Source organism: Paramisgurnus dabryanus, chromosome 22 (assembly GCF_030506205.2).
Source record: "Paramisgurnus dabryanus chromosome 22, PD_genome_1.1, whole genome shotgun sequence".
In the NCBI taxonomy this organism is placed as follows: domain Eukaryota; kingdom Metazoa; phylum Chordata; class Actinopteri; order Cypriniformes; family Cobitidae; genus Paramisgurnus; species Paramisgurnus dabryanus.
In genome coordinates, this window is record NC_133358.1 from 8260535 (window position 1) to 8282347 (window position 21813).

Consider the following 21813-nt stretch of genomic DNA (forward strand, 5'->3'; position numbering starts at 1 on the left):
CAGGCGGGAGAGTTCGGGTCTTCTCGGGTCCATTCAGAAAAAACACATTCATTTTTAAATTACCCAAGACCCGATGCCGCTATTATTGTACCCGACCCATGTCCGAGGCACATGTGAAACTTTTAGACCCGAACCCGATCAGGTCTCGGGTCGGACCTCGGTTTTCGGCTTGCTGTACAATTTCCCAATCTGCAAAATTTGCTCTTCAGGAGGAGTGGGTTCGGAGAGCTCTGGGTCTTGAATCTCCACATCTAGTGCACCTGCAGTCATTCAGGCATGAGCATGTACTGGATTCCAGTCTGATTTTGTGACAACATTCTCAGCTGGTTAAATTTTGTCCAAAGGAAAGTTGCGATCTTGTAAATGTCCTTTATTATCACTTTACGCGCAAACCATTCTTCATGCCGTTTTATGCATGACAGCTTGCTGAGTGGAGTTGAGAGCATTGGGCTGACAGTGGGGTTTCAGTTTCTTACACCAGAGACGCACACGATTAGGTGTTGGATACTGGTCTCCCTCAAGTTCTTGCTGTGCTTCATGGAACGGCTTAGGATAGTCTATCATAAAGCCCAGTGTGTCCGGTGCTATTTTTACAATGTGCACTCTCCCTCGTTTCACTAAACTTTTCATGGAGCTCATGATAAATGGCCTGTATAGAAGTCAGTGTGAGGTACACCGTACTAAACCGAGTGTCTCCCATTTGCAGCAATGTTATTGACAATTGCGCAGCCAAACCTTACTCTTTAACGTACCTGACTAATGATTTAGCAGCAAAAATTGTATATCATATGTCCGGAGCACTGTCGGCTTTGGATAACTCGGCAATGTCGAGTCCATATGGTGCAGTACCGTATTAATGACATGGTCAATGCAGTCCAATCTCTGGTATGGCCACAGAGCATAATTCCCATGCTGGTCTATGTCGGTTTGGTGCTGGTTTAACTGCTGTTCACTAACACCAAAACACAACATATGCTGGTCCTGCTGGTATTGATTTCCAGCAGGGTCGTTTGTTTCACCTTTAAATGGATGGGTTTTGATGCTTTAACAAATGATTTGATTGTAGGTTGATCCTGGGAACTGGCAGGTGTTGAACAGCTTGGATCACTATGCCTTATCAGGGACGAATTCCCTGTCGTTTTGCTGTCATACTTTAACAGAATGTCGCATTTTTACCCATATCACCAACTGGCTCAAAATATATATTCTCATATGCATGTGGTCAAAACATTTCCACACCTCAGATTTTGCTTAGTTGCTGCTGCAACCAAAGCGTAATCGCCAGAGGCAAGCCTTCGTTTCACCTCCTTAGCATCCATTATTGCATCTTTCTTGCGCTAATCGAAATAGCCGCTCATTTACCACAAAAGCCGAAGGGAAAGCCAGAGCCTGTGTAAAATGATAGAAATGAAGCCTGAACCCAAGAGGTTCGGTCGGGCTCAAGCTTAAGTTCTATCATTTTACAGATCTTCAGCTCTAATCTGGTGCCTATCAGATAAGCCTAATGTACAGAAGTATCATGACCTTCTAAAATGCAAGGTGTATTAAACTAAAAGTTTCATTGAGTCTGTATTTTTCTAAAGCTCCAGTGGCTGCAAGGCTCTGTGGTTGAATAATTGGACTGTTCCCAATTGTAATCTCTCATCTGGTGAAATTGCATAAAATAATAGCCTTTGCATGACTGGTAAGCTAAATGTGCTCAATGATTACTCAACGTTTAAGTGAAATTTTAATATCTTATGCCAGTGAAACTAACATAATCTGTTCTGCATAATGTCCACTAAATTGTAGCCTATTTTTCATGCAAAATTCATCATTTTGTCATTAACGGTTTTCAACACAAAGCTGTCATTGTGAAGTAAAGACAAAAAAATCTTTCAAAACATCTTTTATTATTTTCCAGATTTAAAAATAATTTAAGAGATTGACCTGGATGACACATATAAAACATTTAACATTATTCTCAGTTTAAAATACATTTACTTTGTATTTTACAATAAAACACTTCAACAAGAATTTGTCTAAAAAAACCCAAACAGGATTTATTTTAATTCCTGTACTTCCTTGTTGTGCAAATATACAAAAATTACAAATGCTTTTTGTATATATCTTTGTTGAAGTTGGTCAAACTCTTTGACAAAATATCCATACTTCATTGTTGCTGGAAAATTCATGTAACTCTAGCAATGATGTTATTTTTGTAAACATATGATCAGGCACTGCAGTTGAAAGCATGTTATTGCATCGCCACTAACAACTTCATATACATATTTATTTTTACAGTACATTAACAAAGAGGTCCTTCATACCAACCGAAAATAAACCTGAATTCATCCAATTAAACTATGCCCTTTCACTTTTCAGGGGGTGTGGTGGCTAAAAGTAAAATTATTGTTACCTTCAAGTTACGTCAGAATGATTGTATTTTTGAGATTTGCGCCAAATGTTGCATCAGTCATCCAACATCTGAGGTGTCAAGGTGCATAACAAATTATGCTTTCTGTTATTATCTTTGGTAGCAGAAGATGTTAAATAACATTGATCTTTATTTTGTTGTGCTAGCACTCATCTTGTTAGTCAGGCTGTAAACATCTGCTTTATTTCCAACTGAAATTACTTGAATGCACATCATGTCATAATCATTTCCGAATTTATAAGTGGGAACTTCCTAGGAGGACTTGAAGGCAGCAATTACGAATGAGTGTGAACACTAAACACCCCAAACCAGTTTAAATGTGTGGCCAAAGTTACAGTAAAATTACAGTCAAATCTCTCACCAAGGTTTGTATGTCTGTCTGAGTGTGTGTATGTGTACAGAGACCTTCAATAAACTTCTTTTAATCAGCATTTTTTCCATTTCTCTCGACAGTAGTAATGTTTTTAAAGACCACACGACAGTCACACGAAACATAAAAACCAAGAACGCAACCAAACAGATGACAATACACAAACAAGATTTGTAAATTCCTAGTGTAGAAAAAAGATTAAACCAGTTGGAGGTGGCTTGCCGGTTCTGGATTTTTAAAGCTGGTATCTGGTCAGCAATCCTTAGCACCTAAAATTTCCTCTAAGACCAGCAAAACAGTCAAACTGGCCAGGCTGGCAGACCAGCTAACCACCTCATGCTGGTTAAAGGATGGGTTTTCAGCAGGGTGGGTGGATGCCTATGGATCTATGAAGGACACTGCAATGTAGCGCGTGCCACTGGTGGTAGGTAGTCCTTCGTGGAGGTGTGTGAGTCTACCCGGATGCATAAAACTCCAGCCTTTTCTAGGAGACTCTATGGAACAGTTATATCTGTGAAATCGACATCCTCCACCCTAAAACAGAAGAAAATGTATTTAACTCTTTCACCGCCAGCGTTTTTAAAAAAAAGTTGCCAGCCAGCGCCAGCGTTTTTCATGATTTTCACCAAAGTTTAATGCCTTCCAGAAAATGTTCTTCTTTAAATATATAAACATACAATATACCAAATGAAAGAACAGACCCTCTGCTTTCAAACAAAAAAAAACGTTTCATCCTACCTTTAGTGGTTCTTTTGCAATCAGCTTTTGAATATGGGTAGGTTTTTGCAAAAACACCATATTTTGAGCAAAAAGCTGAGATAATTCCATTTTTGTGACGGACTTTTCATAGAGTTCCCATTCAGAGCGATCTTTAAAACAGACACAGACATGCAGCCGCTTGCCATAGGGCAATACTTCCGGTTTTAAAAAGTTGCGGAATTGCGGAAAGACGGAAAATCTCGTCAATGGCGGGGAAAGAGTTAATCATGAGTTTAAACACATGTTAAGATTATATTTATTGATATATAAATTAGGGATGGGCATGATTAATCGACGATCGATAATTGATCGTTAAGAATTTCGTCGATGAAGTTAATTTGTTATTGATTAATCGAATACTTTTTTATCTAATGCAGGTTGCGTTGCCTAGCGTAGCATGTGTCTTAAATGAATTTTACTGTGTGGCAGCAATTCAACATTTACCACCAGGGTGCAATATTTGACACCATACTCCGTTATCTGTGACCTTCTGTTTTGATTTCAAAAGAATAATTATGAAGAGGTCATGATTTTTTGGAACAAATGAGGTCTCTGTTTAAGAATGTGGCTCGCAGCTGCAGGTTCCGCTGCTTTAGAGCACGGCATATTCAAGCGCATATATATTCCGTTTGTCTAACTAAATTTAGTTTAACTGTCTTCCGCAAGTTGATCTTGTAATAAAGGTCTCATGGAGGAAAACATGCTGTATTTTTATTCAACATTTTTGAATTATAGAAGTTAAATAATTATTTTTTATTATAAAAATATTAATGATTAATCGATAGTCGATCGATAATTCTCCCGACAATCGACTAAAAAAATTTAATCGAATGCCCATCCCTAATATAAATATCTCCAGGGATGCGGTTTTGTATGTAATATGCCATAAAATAGACGGCCCAAAACCATCACACAACATACACGTAACCAGTGACAGCCGGTGACTTAATTTTCGAGGGCGCACAATGTAAAACTCTTCAAATCATGTATTTAGCACGTCATGTGTGTGCCTCGTAGTGTCAAAATATGTGTTGGATGCGTCATGTAAACCATGTGCATCACTGTCTCTTGTTATAAACCCTATTGACGCGTGTGCAGCAGGAACATATTTTGACATGACGCATGATGCGCATAGGTGCACATGACGCACCAAACACATATTTTGAATTTGCTTCCTTTGAAGGCCACTGAACGTAACACTGTAACTTAACCTACAACGCAAGCTTACCTGGAAGTCCATCCCTTTGTTGTTCAGAGCTACATTAATAGTAATTGTTGATGAATCGTGATGTGGTCTCAGATAGGCTTGTCTTTCTGGAGTATACTTCACCACAAAATTCATAACGGCATAGGCCTGGAAAAAACAAGACAAAATAAAAATTTAATAAAATATAAAAATGCATAATTAATAACAAATATAAGATTTAATAATTATAAATAATTAAACCAACTGGCATCTTCGTCTTGCTTGAACTTGGTGTCTTGGCTTAAATCCTGAAGAAAATGTTCTAAGTGGACGGTTACAAATTAGCTAATAAAATTTCAAATCAATGTTTAATGTCGAATAAATTACTTATAGAGCAAGTGCATTAAGTGGGACAATCTACATCAAGCAGGTTTTTAACGCAATTGAAGCCATTCAGGGTTATAGAAGTCCACCTGATCATCCTGTCGGGATTCATTCTGTGATAACAACCATCTGGCTGTACATTTTCCTTATTTAACATTTGCGCAAATGGGAGTAATACCTTTACTGAGTTTATTATTAATATTACTGCCTTTTTTAATAAATGACCCCAAAAAAGCTGATTCTTGGCGCTGTCCCAAGTTTACATTCCATCTGTTAAATCAACCAGAGACCTAACTGTGCTTATACAGTGAACATTGGACAGAGGTTTTCCAAAGAACAGCAGAGAAAGAGAGGGGGAAGGGAGAGGTAGGAGAGAAAGAGAGAGAGAGAGAGAGAGAGAGATTCCATGAGTCAAGTCAACCATTAAATATTTCTATCATTCCTTCATCTCCTGATCTCCTGCCTGCCCTTCTTCATTTCAATCTCTGCATCTGCCTCATGGTTGAGTAGAAGTGTTACCTCCAATCACAGTTGACTATCTTTGAGTAACAGAAAAAGACGTTTTCCTGGTGAAGAGATATCTAAGTGAGAACTACTGAACTGAATCTAAACCTTGGATCTGTAAGATCTAACATTTTTGACATAGTCATGTTGGGATCTATCACTATCAGGCAATATCAGTTGGGATCTATCAGTCTCAGACACTTCTCAGGAAGTGTTGCAGTTGTGGGTTCACACCAGATGGAAGTTCAACGATTTGCGCGGGTAGATTACATACAAAGTCAATGCAAAGAAGCAATCGGATGTGTCCACGCGTGGGGCGATGCGAATGAAGCGATATGGGCGGCGCGTTTAACGCGAAAACACGCACTATTCACCTCAAACGCGTCTTTGCCCAAAAATTAGCATGACACGAAGTTAAATCCCACGAGTAAATTAGAGCGAGTAATGCGATGCCCCACGTTTGGTGTGTACATAGCATAAAGGGGATTGCACACCGGATGCACAGCTCAGCGCCGCGCCGTACTAAAAAAATCGAACACATTGTTTTCTATGAGTATACACACACAGGCGCCGCCAAGCTTTGACTTAGGAAGTTGCTCAAATCCCTGTTGCGCCACACAGCGCCACTCACATAGTTTAACATTAAACAACATCATATTTGTCCCAAATCATTAACAATTAACATTGGCTGCTACAGTATATTTTGCATTTTGAAGTAGACGCTATCTGACGAAGCTCGCGCTATTTAATGTGCACTTCCTGTTTACGATACCTCCGAGTTGTTCTAGACGTGACTCGACGTGGCACGACACTGAGCTGTGCGGCTAGTGTGTGACTCCCTTAAAACTTTTAAAATCCTGCTGATGTGAAATGTAAATCAACACACTTACTGAGGTGACTGAGAAATAATAGGGTTTGGATGAGGAACACAATTTGTATTATTTTAGATGATAGTGGTAGTATGATTAACAAAATGGTAATACATTTAAAATCTATTCTGGCTCACTATGTTTCTGAAAAAAATAAGGTTTAAAAAACGACAACTCAAATTTGGCATGGCAAAAGTTAAATATTCCCTTTGACATTATATATACCATATGGTTTCCCAATAATATGGAAATGGGTATCTTAAATTACGGGTTTCATCTTTGTGACATTCCCTGAATGTGTAAACCTCAAGCAAAATTGTGGGATGGGGCTGTGGTCAGATTTTGTTTTTGTCAATCAGAATGCTATTAGTAACTTTATTTTAAAGCAATGGGTGAATTCCAATCAGAGGTAAACACACTTCTTATTCTAAAGGGCAGCGCCCTACTGGTGGAAATCCTGAAATATGTAAGACAATTGTGTCTCATAATTTGGCTGTTTGAAAGTAATTTGGTGATAGGAACAGCATTTCTCTATATTTATGTAGTGTTCCTTTCCCGAAGTGGCCTCCAAGGGTTCTCTGGAATTAACCAATTTTGTCCAAGTATGATGAAAGTACTGTACTGCATTACTGTGTGAGTCTAACATCACAGACGAATTTGAGAATTACAAATACATCCAAAGTATCCCCCTTTCATGCATGACATCCACTACAGTGGACAGCTATTTTAAAAAGCCATTTCTTGCATTTGTATGTGGTTTTGCTGAAATAGTTGCACATCAATCTCTACATGGGACATTTTTCCATCATCCTATATGGTGCCACAGAGTGGCATGCATTGTACTGTATGTGTAATTGTTTTCTCTCCAAACCAAGACCAGAGTATCCACTGATTCCTTCTATTCTAGGAGATGCGTGAAGGTTAAAAAAGTTGTAACATCAAGTAAGGAGTCATATTATTGTTAAATTTCCCAAGTATTGATTTTAGCGAGGAAATTCTAATTAATCATCCGTCAACTATAATGGACACCAGGCATTACAGGGTATATTTTAGTCTCATAGCTCCAAGCACCTCAAGGTACCTAACCAAGCCCAGTGGCTGAGATAGTGTGCCTTTAATGGCTACAAGGGAGTAGAATGGTTCTTTAACTGCACTGAAGCCAGTGCTTGACAATTTTGCTATCCCCTCCTATACAAAACATAAGACTCACCCTAAACCTTACCCTCAGGTACAACAAAAAGGCAGCCGAAATTTACGGAATACCAAAGTACCATATGGTCAATTTTTAAGGGTACGAGAGGGGTACATTCATTTTATTTGTACAGAGAGTCATTTGGCCACGCTCCATTGCAAAGCGTTACTTCCATTAAGGAGGGTCCTCTGTTGAAGTTTAAAACTATTGGATCTGCCCAGAGTCACTCTGAATCTACCATAACCAATCGCTAACGTTTGGTCGTGACGTATATCATGCGCATAGGCTTAGCACCGCACGGCCTCAACGTCATTGTTTTTAGCCACCCCCATCTGTTCGCTGATTGGACCTGCAGATTTTTACCGGATAAAACGAAACTCTACACAGCAGTCCCAGACGTTGTAGTGAAGCAAAATGAAAATTAAAGGTGACAAAGAAAGATTGAAGAGGGTATTTATCCTTGTTCTGTGATGTGACATGTAGACAAAAATCATCCATCCAACGTCTGTGTACATGTACGGGTCAACGTTTGCAAGGCTGTGCGTTTAACCGTCTGTGTACTTTTGCGTGCACATAAAAAAACATACTCCGGGCTTTAGACAAAGACCCAGAGAAACCGAATGACCTGCAGATCTCCAGACTGGGGCCATTGGGGATATATGGGAATACAAATGGCACATTAGGGTGCCTACCTAAGCCCATAAATATGCCTCCAATCTGGATATGAAGCTGGAACAGGGAATAGTCTACCCTTTTGACATATTAAACTATGTTATTACCTCAGCCTAGACGAATTAATACATACCTATCTTTTTTTCAATTTGTGCACTGTACAGCGCGTTGTGAATGTGTTAGCATTTAGCCTAGCCCCATTCATTCCTATGGTACCAAAAAAAGTTTTATTTTGTGGCACCATACTTACTGGTATAACTCCTCATGTAACAGTCTTTAAATAGGGAAAACACGAAAGTGTTTGGTGGCTTCACTGTTTGGTACCATAGGAATGAATGCGGCTAGGCTAAATGCTAACACATTCACGACGCGCTGTACAGTGCACGCATTGAAAAAAGATAGATATGTATTAATTCGTCTAGGTTGAGGTAATAACATAGTTTAATATGGCAAAAGGGTAGACTATTCCTTTAAAGTTAATAGAGTATCTTTGTATTACATTTACATATTGCATTTGCCAGACACTTCTATCCAACGCAACTTACAGTTTATTCAAGGTATGAACCATGTGTTTACACTGACAAGCCCACAATTTTTTGTACAACCTTTTGATGTTAATACAAAGCTCTACCAAATTTAACTTCTGTTAAAGTCATAAATGCATGGTGTCCACTCAAGTGGACATCTGAAAATTTATTTGAAAAAAAATTCAAATCTTTTATTTCATGTCCTAAGAGAAAATAAAACAGGAACAAAATCTTTACTGAGGCTGTCATAATTTATGTGTGGAGGGGATACATATAAGTGTAATTGTCATGAATAAGGTCACAATGGAAAAAAATCATAGTTATATGGCCCTGTCATCTTTAATTTTCTCAACATAGTAAGCAAACAGTAAAGAATAACATGCCATGGAGACAACAAATATAGAGAAAGGGAGAAGAGATGGATATACCTTAAAACAAGCTCAGACGTAATGATTTAAGAAGTGATTATAGCTTTGGTTCAAACCCAGACAGAGCAACTCACCTTGGTGTAATAGCCAGAGAAGACCTTGAGACTCACGGGGGAGATGAATTCCCTGATAAAGTGCAGCCACTCATTCTCAAAATCAATCTGTTTCATATGTATGTCGTCCGTCGGCACACTCTCATAGCCTCCAGTGATCCGCTGGTCCTAAGGACGAACACATAATAACAGTGATAAACATCGTATGTTCCACCGATAAACACAGTCTGTTTATGAAAACCCTTCATGACTATAAAGGAGTTACTTTTTAATGCACTGCTTGATTCAGTTCACAAACCAACTACAAAATCAGATGTTTTTTTTATTTTTTAGGTGAAAAATATTCCTTTTTAAGTCTTGGATTTGAGCGATTCCTGTGCAAAGTGTGCCGACTGTTTTGAAGTCGGCAGGTTTATCTGACCTTGTGTTTTCCACCAGACCATGATCCAAAGTTTTCCATCTCCTCCACCAACTCATCGCACGCTTTCTCCGTCAACACGGGGAACCAGAAAACATCTGGGCATGGCTGCAGAAACATAAACAGCAGCTTAATATCACACTGACACAAGCACGATTTTCACAGTAAATTACCCTAAGTCATCTAAACATCATATAAATATTTTTTTTAAAGGGACATAGCAAGATTTTTCTTTTGAAATAAAAATAAAATCAGTGTTCTGCATGTGGGGCTGTGACCGTAACATTTATAACACTTTTAGGGATATAATAATTGGAGTTTCACTGTGCTTGGCTTCAGCGCAAAGAAAAAAAAACAGTGCCACGTAAAGCAACAACTTTAAGAAGCGTCTGCCAACTGGTACCACTGGCAGCAACACTTTTATGGTTAATGTCTACTTATCTCTCAACAAAACACTTACTGTTGGAATGGTGATTATGAAATTCATGATCCAAGTTAAATATCGTTTTACGTTTACTTACTGTACAAAAGTCTAAACCGATAATAATGCCTTAAGGTTCGTTTGTACCTGCTCCAAGTGGTTTTCGGTAAAAATCCGTGTGTAGTTGGCGTGGATGTATTTTTCTCTCCAGTCCTGTGAAAAAGAAAGAGGATTATGTCGTTGCTGTATTTGTCATTTCTCCAGCTGCAGGCCAAACATTGTTCAGTCCATCTGCTTTCATTCAACAGATGGACAAAGAACAGGCCTGATGGAGGTCAACACATGTTTACTCGTTCAGCACTCCATTTTATTATCGATGACAAATGTATCGTCTAATGAAAATAAATTCTGGATTCTGACTGCTTATGTATCACAGAAAACATTTGGTCATCTGGTTACTCACCAGTGGATTTTCAAATATTTGCCACAAGTCATTGTTATAATGAGATGTGTTATAGTTGGCTGTGGAAATAAGCCTTCCGAACTCGTGCCGATTTGTAATGTACATGAAAACTCCCTGTTGCGGACAAAGAAAATGAGATTAGATCATACAAAGTATATGACAAAATAACCAACAATTCAAGAAAAACTGTCAATGCAAAACAAGTATTTGACTTATTCCAGATTATTATAAGTGTTTCAGAAGAAATCACCAATAACCAAATAGTCCATGAAAAGATGTAGAGGAGGTCTGTGAGTGGGAACAGAACGGGAACCCAGGGAGATTTTTGGGGAATAAAGCAATTCCAGGAATCATCATTCCTGATTACTACTCTAGAAGCAGGGACAGGGATTAAGGTCCAGACTTACTCTCAGTCTAGGCTTTATTTAGTTACTTTTTCTGTGTCAAAAGTAAGCATGAATGTTGAATTTAAACATTTGCTACATTACATTTGTTGCCAAGGCTGAGATAAGTCAAGGAGCTTTGAGGGTAAGCTTTTTGTGCTTGGGAAGGGATTGCTCTTAAACCCAGATGTTACTGCGAGGAATGGGCTAGTCTAATGCATGGGATCTTTATTACTGCCTTCATAAGCCTTTCCACCACTTAACTCAAGGTGCAGGATTTTACAGTTCTGCATACAGTAAAATATGTGGTGCTTTCTCTCCAGGTTAACTCCATCAGACAGCAGGTGTAGCTTATCAAACTGAAAACAATGGCATCACCTTCCCAAAGGGATGGGCTTGTTTTTTGAACACATCTGTCTGGGTGGGATGCGTTCGTTCCAGAATGACTACCGCTTCAAATTAAATATTTGAAAGCCTACAGAGACATGCATCTACACTATTGGGACAGAAAAACCATATTATAATCATATACAGTAAAATAGAGATTTATGGTTTTTCCTCATGCATCCAAGGAAGAAATTTATCATAAATCTGTCTGAATAGATACTGTAGATTATATTATTAATATTGTTTTATAATACATAAACTGTATTATAAAATATTTAATGTTAGTGCAAATTGTAATTTTCATTTTTTTTTTAAAACATATTATAGTTGGATTATTTCTTGCTTGCCATTTGGAAAAGAGATGCCTTGCTTTACAACAAATATTTGTATTTTAAGGAAGTAATAATCAAAACAAGAGGAACCTTTGGTGCTCTTAGCATATGGAATGATTCCGGAGAAGGAGATTCTCTTTCTCTGTGTACTGTCTAAAATGAAGGAAAAGCACCATGTAAAATAAATAATGAGAGAAAGTACAATGCACATAGAGCAAAAGGAAAGAAATGGACCCGCCACATAAAATCTTTCCAGGGCAGCGCTTGAGAAATGCTTGTGCAGCAAAAATCCCTTTTTTAGTTTTTAGTTGGATAATTTGGTCAGAAAGGAGCTTATGCGAAGCTTTAAGATGTCCTGAGCAGTTAGTCGTAGACATTAAGCGTTTAGAAAAAAGCATAGTTATTAGTGGGATTGGTTTTTAGTTTTGAGACAACATTGCAGCCAACCAAAGATTCCCATTCCTGTTGGATGAAGGTCATGTGATTGATATAACAAGAGGATGTTGAAGAAACTGTAAATGAACCACAGCTGCCATAAAGAAGTAAAGAAGTCATGCTTTTAACACAAACAGCACATTGATATACTTTGAATACTTGCCAGTTACATCCTGGTCACAGAAGAGCAGCAGATGTTTAAAAGCATTGAGAAATCAGGCACTTGTAAACTAACGTCATATACAAACTTATGTAGATAGATTAACATATTTGCTTTAGAAGCAAATGCATAATTTATCTCTAAAACAAAGCTTACATAAAAAGACATTTTACTAATATTTACATGTTGGCTTGTATTATATACTTAAAACTGATCACCAAAACCCTATGTTTGCTGATATTGTACTTTATCTGTGGTTAATCAAACTCTGTACTGTATGGCTCTTTGTTACAGTGGTCATACCAACTCTCTGGCATTCCTGCACATGGCCATGTCAGGGTCCAACCTCTCCAAGACAAACACATTCTTTTCGTTCAGCTCAGTCCTCAGAGTTTGGCCCTTAATCAGGTAGATATGGGCCATGAAGGGGATATTCCACACACCGCTGTTATCACAAGAGAGAAGTCGGGTCAGGACGTGCATTATTCTTGAAATGTGCATACAAGAATACAATGCTGTGATCCTAAAAGTTTTGGAAATCACAGCACAATGTATCTAAAGCAATGGTCTCCAACATGGTGCCCAAGGGTTGTGAGGTGTCTACTATAGCACATTCTATTTATAGCCTCAATTTTCGTATTTATTAGGGTAACGATAAATCGCGTGTAACATCGATTCTGCATCACAAGACTGTGATTCTGTGTTTCATGCGCAGCTTGTGCGTGTACTATGGCGTTTTGGTCAGTAAGAAGTCCTTATTAATTTAAAATCATTCGTCGTTTATAACGTGCATTTAAAAAAGCAACACTCGTTAAACAAAATCATTCAAAATATTCTTTATAATCATGAAAATACCAGAAACAATCTAATGGACGGCGATATAAATATTCTTCTAGACATTTCCTGGAATAGGGCATAGATATGTATAATAAAGGCTAGATGTGTTACGGCGGAGTCCTTAACGTCATCAACTGGTGGCCATCTTACCACAGGGCGCTCGCTCACTCGTAGCATTGTGTTTTAATGGTGCATGTACTTTTAAATGACCATAGCTTACTCAATTTTCTACCGATTTTCAAATTTGGTTTCATGTTTCATGAATTTTCTTTTTAGTATAAGTATGCAGTGTCGTAGGTACATCTTTGACGTTTATAACAAACCAAACCGGTAGAACATTATGCAAGTTATGGTCATTTAAAAGTACCTGCACCATTAAAACTCAATGCTACGAGTGAGCAATCGCCCTGAGGTAAGATGGCCGCCAAATGTGGACGTTCAACTCAATTGGCCAGCAGCGCGGGCGAGACATCTAGCCTTTATTATACATATCTATGGAATAGGGTTTGTAATGCTACTTCTTCTGTGGAACAATTGGAGTTTCTGCACGAGAGCGCTCCCTGGCTTTTGGATGTGGCGGCATTTCGCCTTAATTAATTCAAATTCATTAAAGGGGACAGAGAATGAAAAACCTTTTTTACCTTGTCTTTGTTGAATAATGGTAGTCTACCCTCATTGACAAACATGCAAAAAGTGCTAGACATGCTAAACATCTCAGTCTCATAGAAATTCCTCTTTTAGAAATGTCAGCCAGAAAACGGCCCAATCTGACAAACTGATGCTTATGACATCACAGGCATCTAACTGCCCCTCCACTTTAAAATAATTGGATACATTTTTTGAGTAGCAGCAAAGTCAGCCAATCAGTAATGAGATTGCAAGTTAGGGGGAGGCAAATAGGTGCAAACCACTTGTTTAAAATCCCCCACCCTAATAGAGCTATCTGAGAGAGGTTTTTAGGAAGCTTCTAAGGCATTACAGACCCAAACAAAAACTTTTTTGTATACATGTCACATCACAGAACAAGGATAAATACCCCGTTCAATCATTCTATGTCACCTTTAATTGAGAAAATGTGCATGATTGCACAATTAATCTTTACAGCCCTAATATTTATGTATTACATATTTTTTATATTTTATGTATCTTTACATTTTAAACAATAATAAAACATATCATATAAAATAAGTGAAACAAAAATGTTTTGGGTAGACTATATCCAAAAAGTAGCCCTCCAGATTGTTTTATACATTGTGGTAGCCCTTGCTCACAAAAAGTTTGGAGACCCCTGATCTAAAGCATGTTTGTATAATGTAACCATCAACTCCACATAGACATCAACTGCACATGCTTTTTACTTTTTAACTTTTGTAAATATTTGGTCAGCTTTACATAATTCAAATTTGCTAATCCATGTTTAGGAACTGATGTGAGCATTACAGTAGATTTATATCTAGCCTAATACATCTATATTTGGTAAAAAAAAAAAATGAGACTTTGACTCTTTATTCAAGCATTCCTGGATCAGATCCAAGATACTCACACACGCTTTCCCTGCACAATATCGATGTAGTCCTCTGATCTCGCATAATAACCATCCAGGCTCAGGGCTCCCCAAAAATTGGACCACAGTTTTCCATGACGAGTGACAAGCGGTCCGATTATTTTTCTAAGTAGAGAGATAGATGAAGGAAAAGTTCAGTTACATAAAAATCACTGAGCCTTTTTCTCTGCTACCAGTCAAGCCAATAGATCAGTGCTTCCCAATCCTGGTCCTCGAGGACCCCCTTCCAAAACGTTTTAGATGTCTCCTTATTTAACACACCTCATCAGCTTGTAAGAGAGACATGTTTATCATTTTTGAAGGAGGTTGATTAGTTCAATCAGGTGTTTTAAATTAGGAAACATCTAAAACTGTTCGGAGGGGGTCCTTGAGGACCAGGATTTTGAAGCCCTGAAATAGATTTACCAAGACACTTTGTGATTATTAAATAAATAAATGACAATAAATAGAAGGAAAACACAGGAGAAAGTAAAGGGAGATCTGATGTTAGAAGAGAATAAGAGTTCACAAAACACTTGGTCTTGACTTTTACTGGATTACACACAGTGTATAAAAAATAAGCTTCTGAAGTCACACAGTTAAACACTATTGTGTTTTTATTGTGAAAACGCTAGAAGCGCACAAAATATCTCTTTACTGAGGTAAACATGTCATTCACATTAGTGAAAATTATAGTGTTGGTCAACAATGTGAAGCAAGAAAGTTAAATTCCACATGCTCACAGTTACAATTTCACACCACAACCCAGAGGTCACAAGAGAGATTTCCCAAGGTTTCTTTAAATATCTGAGTCAGGCTTCCTCCAAAGTCATGCATAATACTAAATGCAGCTAATTTTAAGCTTGTTTATTGCAGGAGTCCATGCAATGCTCAACAGACTCTTTCCAAGCACCATGGGAAAAGAGATGTGTTTGGTTCACTGTGATATATGTGGTTTTAGCACTTGCCAAACATCAGATTAAGATTCCAGATGAAAGTAAAATCACCTGTTTTGCTCGATGAGAAGTTTAAGGGTCTGTCGGTTGGTGATCATAACATCTGCATCGATACTGAAGTAATAGTCACATGAAAGATCCTTTCTGCACAAATCCCTGGGGAAAAAAGGTAAGTTACTGTATTAGGTGTTATTAATAGTACATTTCAGTGCTATGTATACCTACAGCAAAGATAAAGGGGACATATTATGAGACATATTTAAGATGTAAAATAAGTATTTTGTGTGTTTATGTAAAATTGTATGTCACTATACCCAGATATAATTAATTATAGCATATTAAAATTGCCACGTTATGGGTGTGAGAAAAAATATGCTATTTTTGGGTGTTTCCCTTTAAATGAAAATGAGCTGATGAAATGCAAACACTGATCGCCATAATGGTGGTTTGTTAAAATTGAAACTTAATTGGACTGTCAAATTTTTTCTCCCTCTCTCTCTCTCTCTCTCTCTCTGCAGTAAATGGCAGTGCTGTGATTGGATAGTGCAGATTAAGGGGTGGTATTATTATTATTATAAGATCCCCTTGTGACATCACAAGGGAAGCCAAATTTAAATTACCTATTTTTCACATGTTTGCAAAGAATGGTTTACCGTGTTGAATGGTTCCTGGGTTGATCTTTTTTACATTTTATAGCTTGATAGAAGCACTGGGGACCCGATTATAGCTAAACATGAAAAAGTCAGATTTTCATGATATGTCCCCTTTAATATCAGAAGACATCTTTGCTATGGCTAAGGCATCTGAAAAAAGCTTATAATGGAGTTATTCCTGCGCAATGAAACAACAATAAAAATTCCTTTGGTTATCATGTTGATCAAATTTGTACTTGCTACACTTTAAACACAATGACAGGTGTCTGTAGAAAACATTTAACATCTGCTTTAACAGCTTAAACCAACATTCTTGGCCTAGCAATTTAGACAAACAACTTGAATGACATCCCAGTGATAACAGCCACTGACTCTGAACACAGAAATGAAGTTAGAATCTAGCCAGAGCACAGCCATCTAGTCTCCAACTGTGCATAAGTTACAACTTATCCTAGTTTTGACAGAAAGAAACACTAAGAGGCTGTTTACACTTGGCATTAACATGCGTTTTCGTTGATCGGATCACAAGTGGACGACGTTAATGCCAGGTGTAAACGGTGTTCAAAACGGTTTGAACGCGTCCACTTTCGACCACTTTCAACCACATCCAGAGGTAGTCGAAACCACTTTCGATCGGATCGCTTTGGAGTTGCGGAATGCAATGTGGTTGAATGTGTTCGAACAGCCACACGCGACCGCCTTCTCTCCGCCCATTTATCTAGTCTGAGGTATTAAACACAAGTTTTACGTCTTTTTTTGACTTCTGTCGTGAAAATACGGTGAACAGCGCTATTTTTAGCCTTTCATTGATAAAACTACTGCGGGGGTTCTCCGTAGTTTCGTTTTGAAAGCGTGAAAGTTGCGCGATCCTATTTCATCAATTGCGCTGAAAATTCAGAGAAAGCTCCAACATATAAACGTACAAAACACTGTGCAGCATGTATACTTGCTAAACAAGCAGCGGACTTCGACATAATATTAGTTTGCGTCCATATAAACTCATAATTACTCCCGCTCGCGTTTGAATGACAGCTGAGAGACTCGCCCACCGTCTTACGGACCGTCCCCTCACAGTATTCAGGACAGATGCCGTCGAAAGTGGACAAAAGAGACGGATTTAAATACCAGGTGTAAACGTAATGTATCTCTCTCGTCCACTTGTGATCCGATCGATGAAAACACATGTTAATGCCAAGTGTAACAGCCTCTAACTTACAACCTACACACTACTATATATTTTTGAGTTGTGCCATTAAACTGAGTTGAAGCATGATAAAAGGGTCATACTAGAGTTTTCCTTCTGCTGACTTCCATTCAATGCTATAGACCAGAAAAGCAAATCTCATGCATAAAAAAATTCATTTTTCAATACTGACTGGCAATTGTATAACACAAAGACGTCCAACCAATAAATGATCAACAATCAGGAATATTAAAAACTTAAATAACAGCATGTTGGATTATTGTAGGTGAACGTCATACTGTGCACCCACAGATTACTTCATGTAGAGTTCACAACTAACTAGCTACATACGTTCTGCCTTAAAAACAAATATCTATTTTACAATTGTGCATGATGAGTACCTATGTACGGTATAAGCAAAAAAACATTCTTACCTGTATTTAACCAGTGCAAACATATCTCAGATAAATAAAGTAAGCAACGTGTGTTAATGCTTGATTTAAACTTTTGTCATTCGTTTTACAATTCTTAATACTTTATGAAAGCAGACATGCACAAGAAAAATAAAGAGTTTTGGTGCTGTTATGGGAAATCTGGAAACAGCATCACTTTGCTCTGTGCCAAACTGAGGACAACTGGAAGAGTTTGCTTTTTCATTTTGTTGGCACATTGTTACAGGAGAGGTTGATTTACAGCTTTGTGGTGAGTTGGATGTTATTGTTGTGTTTTTCTGTTTATAAGGAGCTGACATGTGGCTCTCAGAGGTAGAGGTTTGCTTCAATCGTGAATGACAAGTTAGTCAGTTTTACATTGTAATTTTCTATGTTATTTACATATTTCCAGGAGCCACTCTCAAATTAGGGGAAGGCTTACATGCCCATGTTCCGCGCTTCTCCTTGACTTATGTTTTCTTCGGGTCCCACGACCTTAAAGCTGCGGAATACATCCTTGTTCTCATCCCAGAATTTCTGTATGTGCTTCTCGTGGTAAACCTCCTGATGAAAAAAGAAGAAGAACGTCCATGAACAACCTGAAATCCAAAACTTCCAGTGTTTATCATTGCTTTCTCAGCCAGACACTTACACTGTTATGAACAAAGACATCCAGTTTATCTTTGGGATAATCTAGAGTCAGGAGTCTCTGTAGGAATTCTGGCAGGAATGGGGTCGGCTGCTCAATATATACACCAACAGTCACCCGTGGAAACATCTGTTAAGATAAAGAGAAAACTTGTCAAGCATTAAACGGAGAGCACTTTATCTTGCAGTGAAAAAAGATGTTTTTACTAGGTGGACGGTATAACCAAAATATCACATATCGTATATCACAGTATGAGTATCTTTAGTTTTGGACAACTCAGCAAATTAAATATTTTACTATTTAAAAGTATTTAAACTAATTTGATGGCTTTCGCTTCGTATTTAGAACTTGATGGCCAAAACAAAAAGTAAATCAATAAATAAAGTATAATTAAAAATAAATAAATACAGCCTTGCAATTTCACAGTTTAAATTTATGTAACAATAAACCCAGGGCTCTCAAGTCTCACAGATTTATTGTGAGACACATGCATTTAAGCCAGTTCACACACCACACCTTGTATTTTTCACACTGAGAAGACATAACTTTTCCTGCTGTACAAATAATGGACGAGGCGCAGACATATGCAGGGAAGTTCTCTGCCGAGTTCATGTCTGTCTCAAGTTTTTTATACGTGCTTAACTTTTCTCAGTGTCGCTAAAAAACGACATGCAGATGACATTAAGGTACCGCGAGGACAAGTCTGATTTCAAAATGCTTTCGCACTTCTCTGATGTCATCCACCTGGATGTTGGAAGAGCAAGATGCAATAAATGCGGTAAATAATGCACGTTGGGGAATATAGGCAAATTTGTGCTAAATTTTGATTGATTCAGTCAAAAACTCCCAAACTGCTTTACAACCAGAAGCTTTTTACCTGAAACTAAGGAAATCACTAAAGACTTTCTGAAATTAATGATAGGACTAGAGATCTATTCATCAAGGCATAGTGACTATTCACATCTTCAATATTTATTTATTTTCATCTTCTTCACCACTTTTATGCTGCATGCACACAACCAGCAGCCGCCTACACAATCTTGTTTATTTCAGTGGAAGCTTGGGGGCTTCAGGCAATATGAGCAACAATGACCATTGGGAAAAGATACACATTATGCAAATGACGAACAACTTTCAGGAGCAACTACCAATGAGAGTAAAGTAGTGGAATTCCCTCAATCGTCTTTTGTAATTCACTGAGATGACGTTTACTCATGTGTTTATAATTGGAAGAGGTGTTAGTGAGACCAGAAGGGGGTGCTCACCCTGTGGTCTGTGTGGGTCCTAACACCCCAGTATATTGACAGGGAGACTTTACTGTCAAAAAGCACCATCCCTCGGATGAGACGGTAAACAGAGGTCCTGACTCTCTGTGGTCATTAAAAATCCCAAGATGTCTTTCGAAAGAGAGTAGGGGTGTGTCCCGGCATCCTGGCCAAACTTGCCCATTGGCCTACTAATCATCCTCTCATATACTAATTGTGTGGTGGGCATTCTGCCGCAATATGTCTGCTGTTGCATCATCCAGGTGGATGCTGCACATTGGTGGTGATATACAACTTGATTTCAGTTGGTTGGCCATAGTTTTCCCAGAGCGCCAATCTATGCAGGAGGTCTAAAAGAAACTGGAGGTTTCTTTCCCATGACACCGAGCTTAAGGTTACATGGATCGGTCACCACTACTTTGTGGTTCTAGACCAGTCTACACGGCTCACTAGATGAAACAGGGCCTAACTGGCACCATGTAATTTTCCAGTTCCGACCCTGGCTCTGTGTTTCCGAAGGGAGTGTCCGAAGATCGAGCCAGAGGTCTGTAAATTGTTACTGACAGGAGACCAAAGACTAAACAGGAGACACAGAGGATTTTGCAGAGTCTAGACTGGGACAGTTTCCTTTACCAGGGCCCTTTCAACCTCAGCAGTGTGAGAATCTGAACCCTTGTCCACTCTTCAGCAACCAACACAGAACCACAACGCAGATTAAGGTGATGTGACCAATCCACTGCCTCGCCCTGACAAATAACACATTTCAAGAACTGGGCTAAATCTGAGCTCACCCTTGATGAAATGCTTTCTAGAAATAAATCAAATATGTCTAGTTGGCTGAAAAATCTTGGGACTGTTTGAGACATTGCTGAGATCTTCAGAAACATATAGGGGAGAGAGTTATGAGATTGCTGGATTCTTCCAGAAACATTCCTACAACCACTTATCGATGCGTTAGCTACTACCCAAGGTCCCTGTTTTCCAGCCTTAGCTGAACCCAGGACACATTTTCAGGATAACCACTATATGTTACCCTGTGGATAAAACCCCATACTGAGCTGCCCACTAAAGAGATGTCTGGTTGACAGCAACACCCCTGTAAATGAAACTGTCAAAAAACCAAAAGCCATTTCCTGCACCACAGCAGAGCTAACTCTTCCTCTTCCTCAAGTGGCTCCTCATGGGCATTTATACCGTTTTAATGAATGACTGAAGAGTCCTACGGCAACTCACTTGCTATTGTTAGATACAACATTCCCAAGCTTGACTTCTCTTGGTTTATCTCAATGTGAAACCCTGAATGTGTTATTCATCTTAAACATTCAGCCATTTATTATTAGATCTGTTTTATTGGTGATTTTAGTATTCTGGTGCTGAGAAAAAAAAGGAAAAAAATGTGGCTTTGGATGACTTACTTCAAGCTGAGACAAATCCACCACGTCATGGTCACAGCTGGTACAGCCTTGCTCATAGTTCCACACATTGGGGATGTAGTTAGACAAATAATTCAAGTATATCTGGAAAAAGAAGAGTTTGATTATTTTGAATGCTTAAACACTGCTAATGTAGCTCAGCTGGTAGCACATGGCATTACAGGAATACCAAGGGTGATGGGTTCAAGTCCACGTGCTAACAGCTTAGATGATAAAAGCATTGTTTGGTCAAAAAGTTACTTTCCAAAATGTATTCCAGGTGGTAAAACTGATTTATGTTTCAGTAGGGATAAAAAAATGTCTATCCTTTCCCCAGCCCAGACTATGGTAGTTTTGGTTGGAACTATCATAAACTACACTTCAACTGAACTGTTATTATTGCAAAACTGTGAATTTAGATTTATGGCAAAACACAGATCAAATGATAAATACAAGCAGCTGCATATCTGCGCTGAAAATTTCTTGGACAGAATAACAGAAAGGGAAACTTCAGAAACATCTGAT

At 38.3% G+C, this 21813-nt stretch overlaps 1 protein-coding gene across 3 annotated transcripts in view; it reads right to left on the bottom strand.

Moving 5' to 3' along the window:
- Positions 1-1873: 1873 nt before the first annotated feature.
- The window catches only part of plod2 (procollagen-lysine, 2-oxoglutarate 5-dioxygenase 2), a 67895-nt gene continuing 47955 nt past the window's right edge, over positions 1874-21813 (bottom strand). For 2 of the 3 annotated variants that reach the window (XM_065294705.2, XM_065294703.2), the window contains exons 8-20: positions 21292-21393; positions 18615-18740; positions 18405-18526; positions 15747-15851; positions 14740-14865; positions 12663-12804; positions 11855-11917; positions 10663-10776; positions 10347-10412; positions 9782-9886; positions 9382-9528; positions 4774-4899; positions 1874-3320 (exon numbers count right to left, since the gene is read on the bottom strand). In XM_065294705.2, coding sequence (XP_065150777.2) covers positions 3165-3320; positions 4774-4899; positions 9382-9528; positions 9782-9886; positions 10347-10412; positions 10663-10776; positions 11855-11917; positions 12663-12804; positions 14740-14865; positions 15747-15851; positions 18405-18526; positions 18615-18740; positions 21292-21393 — 1500 coding nt within the window. In that variant the 3' untranslated portion in view covers positions 1874-3164. The remainder of the gene's footprint in view (positions 3321-4773; positions 4900-9381; positions 9529-9781; positions 9887-10346; positions 10413-10662; positions 10777-11854; positions 11918-12662; positions 12805-14739; positions 14866-15746; positions 15852-18404; positions 18527-18614; positions 18741-21291; positions 21394-21813) is intronic. The other variant, XM_065294704.2, reaches the window with a different exon arrangement.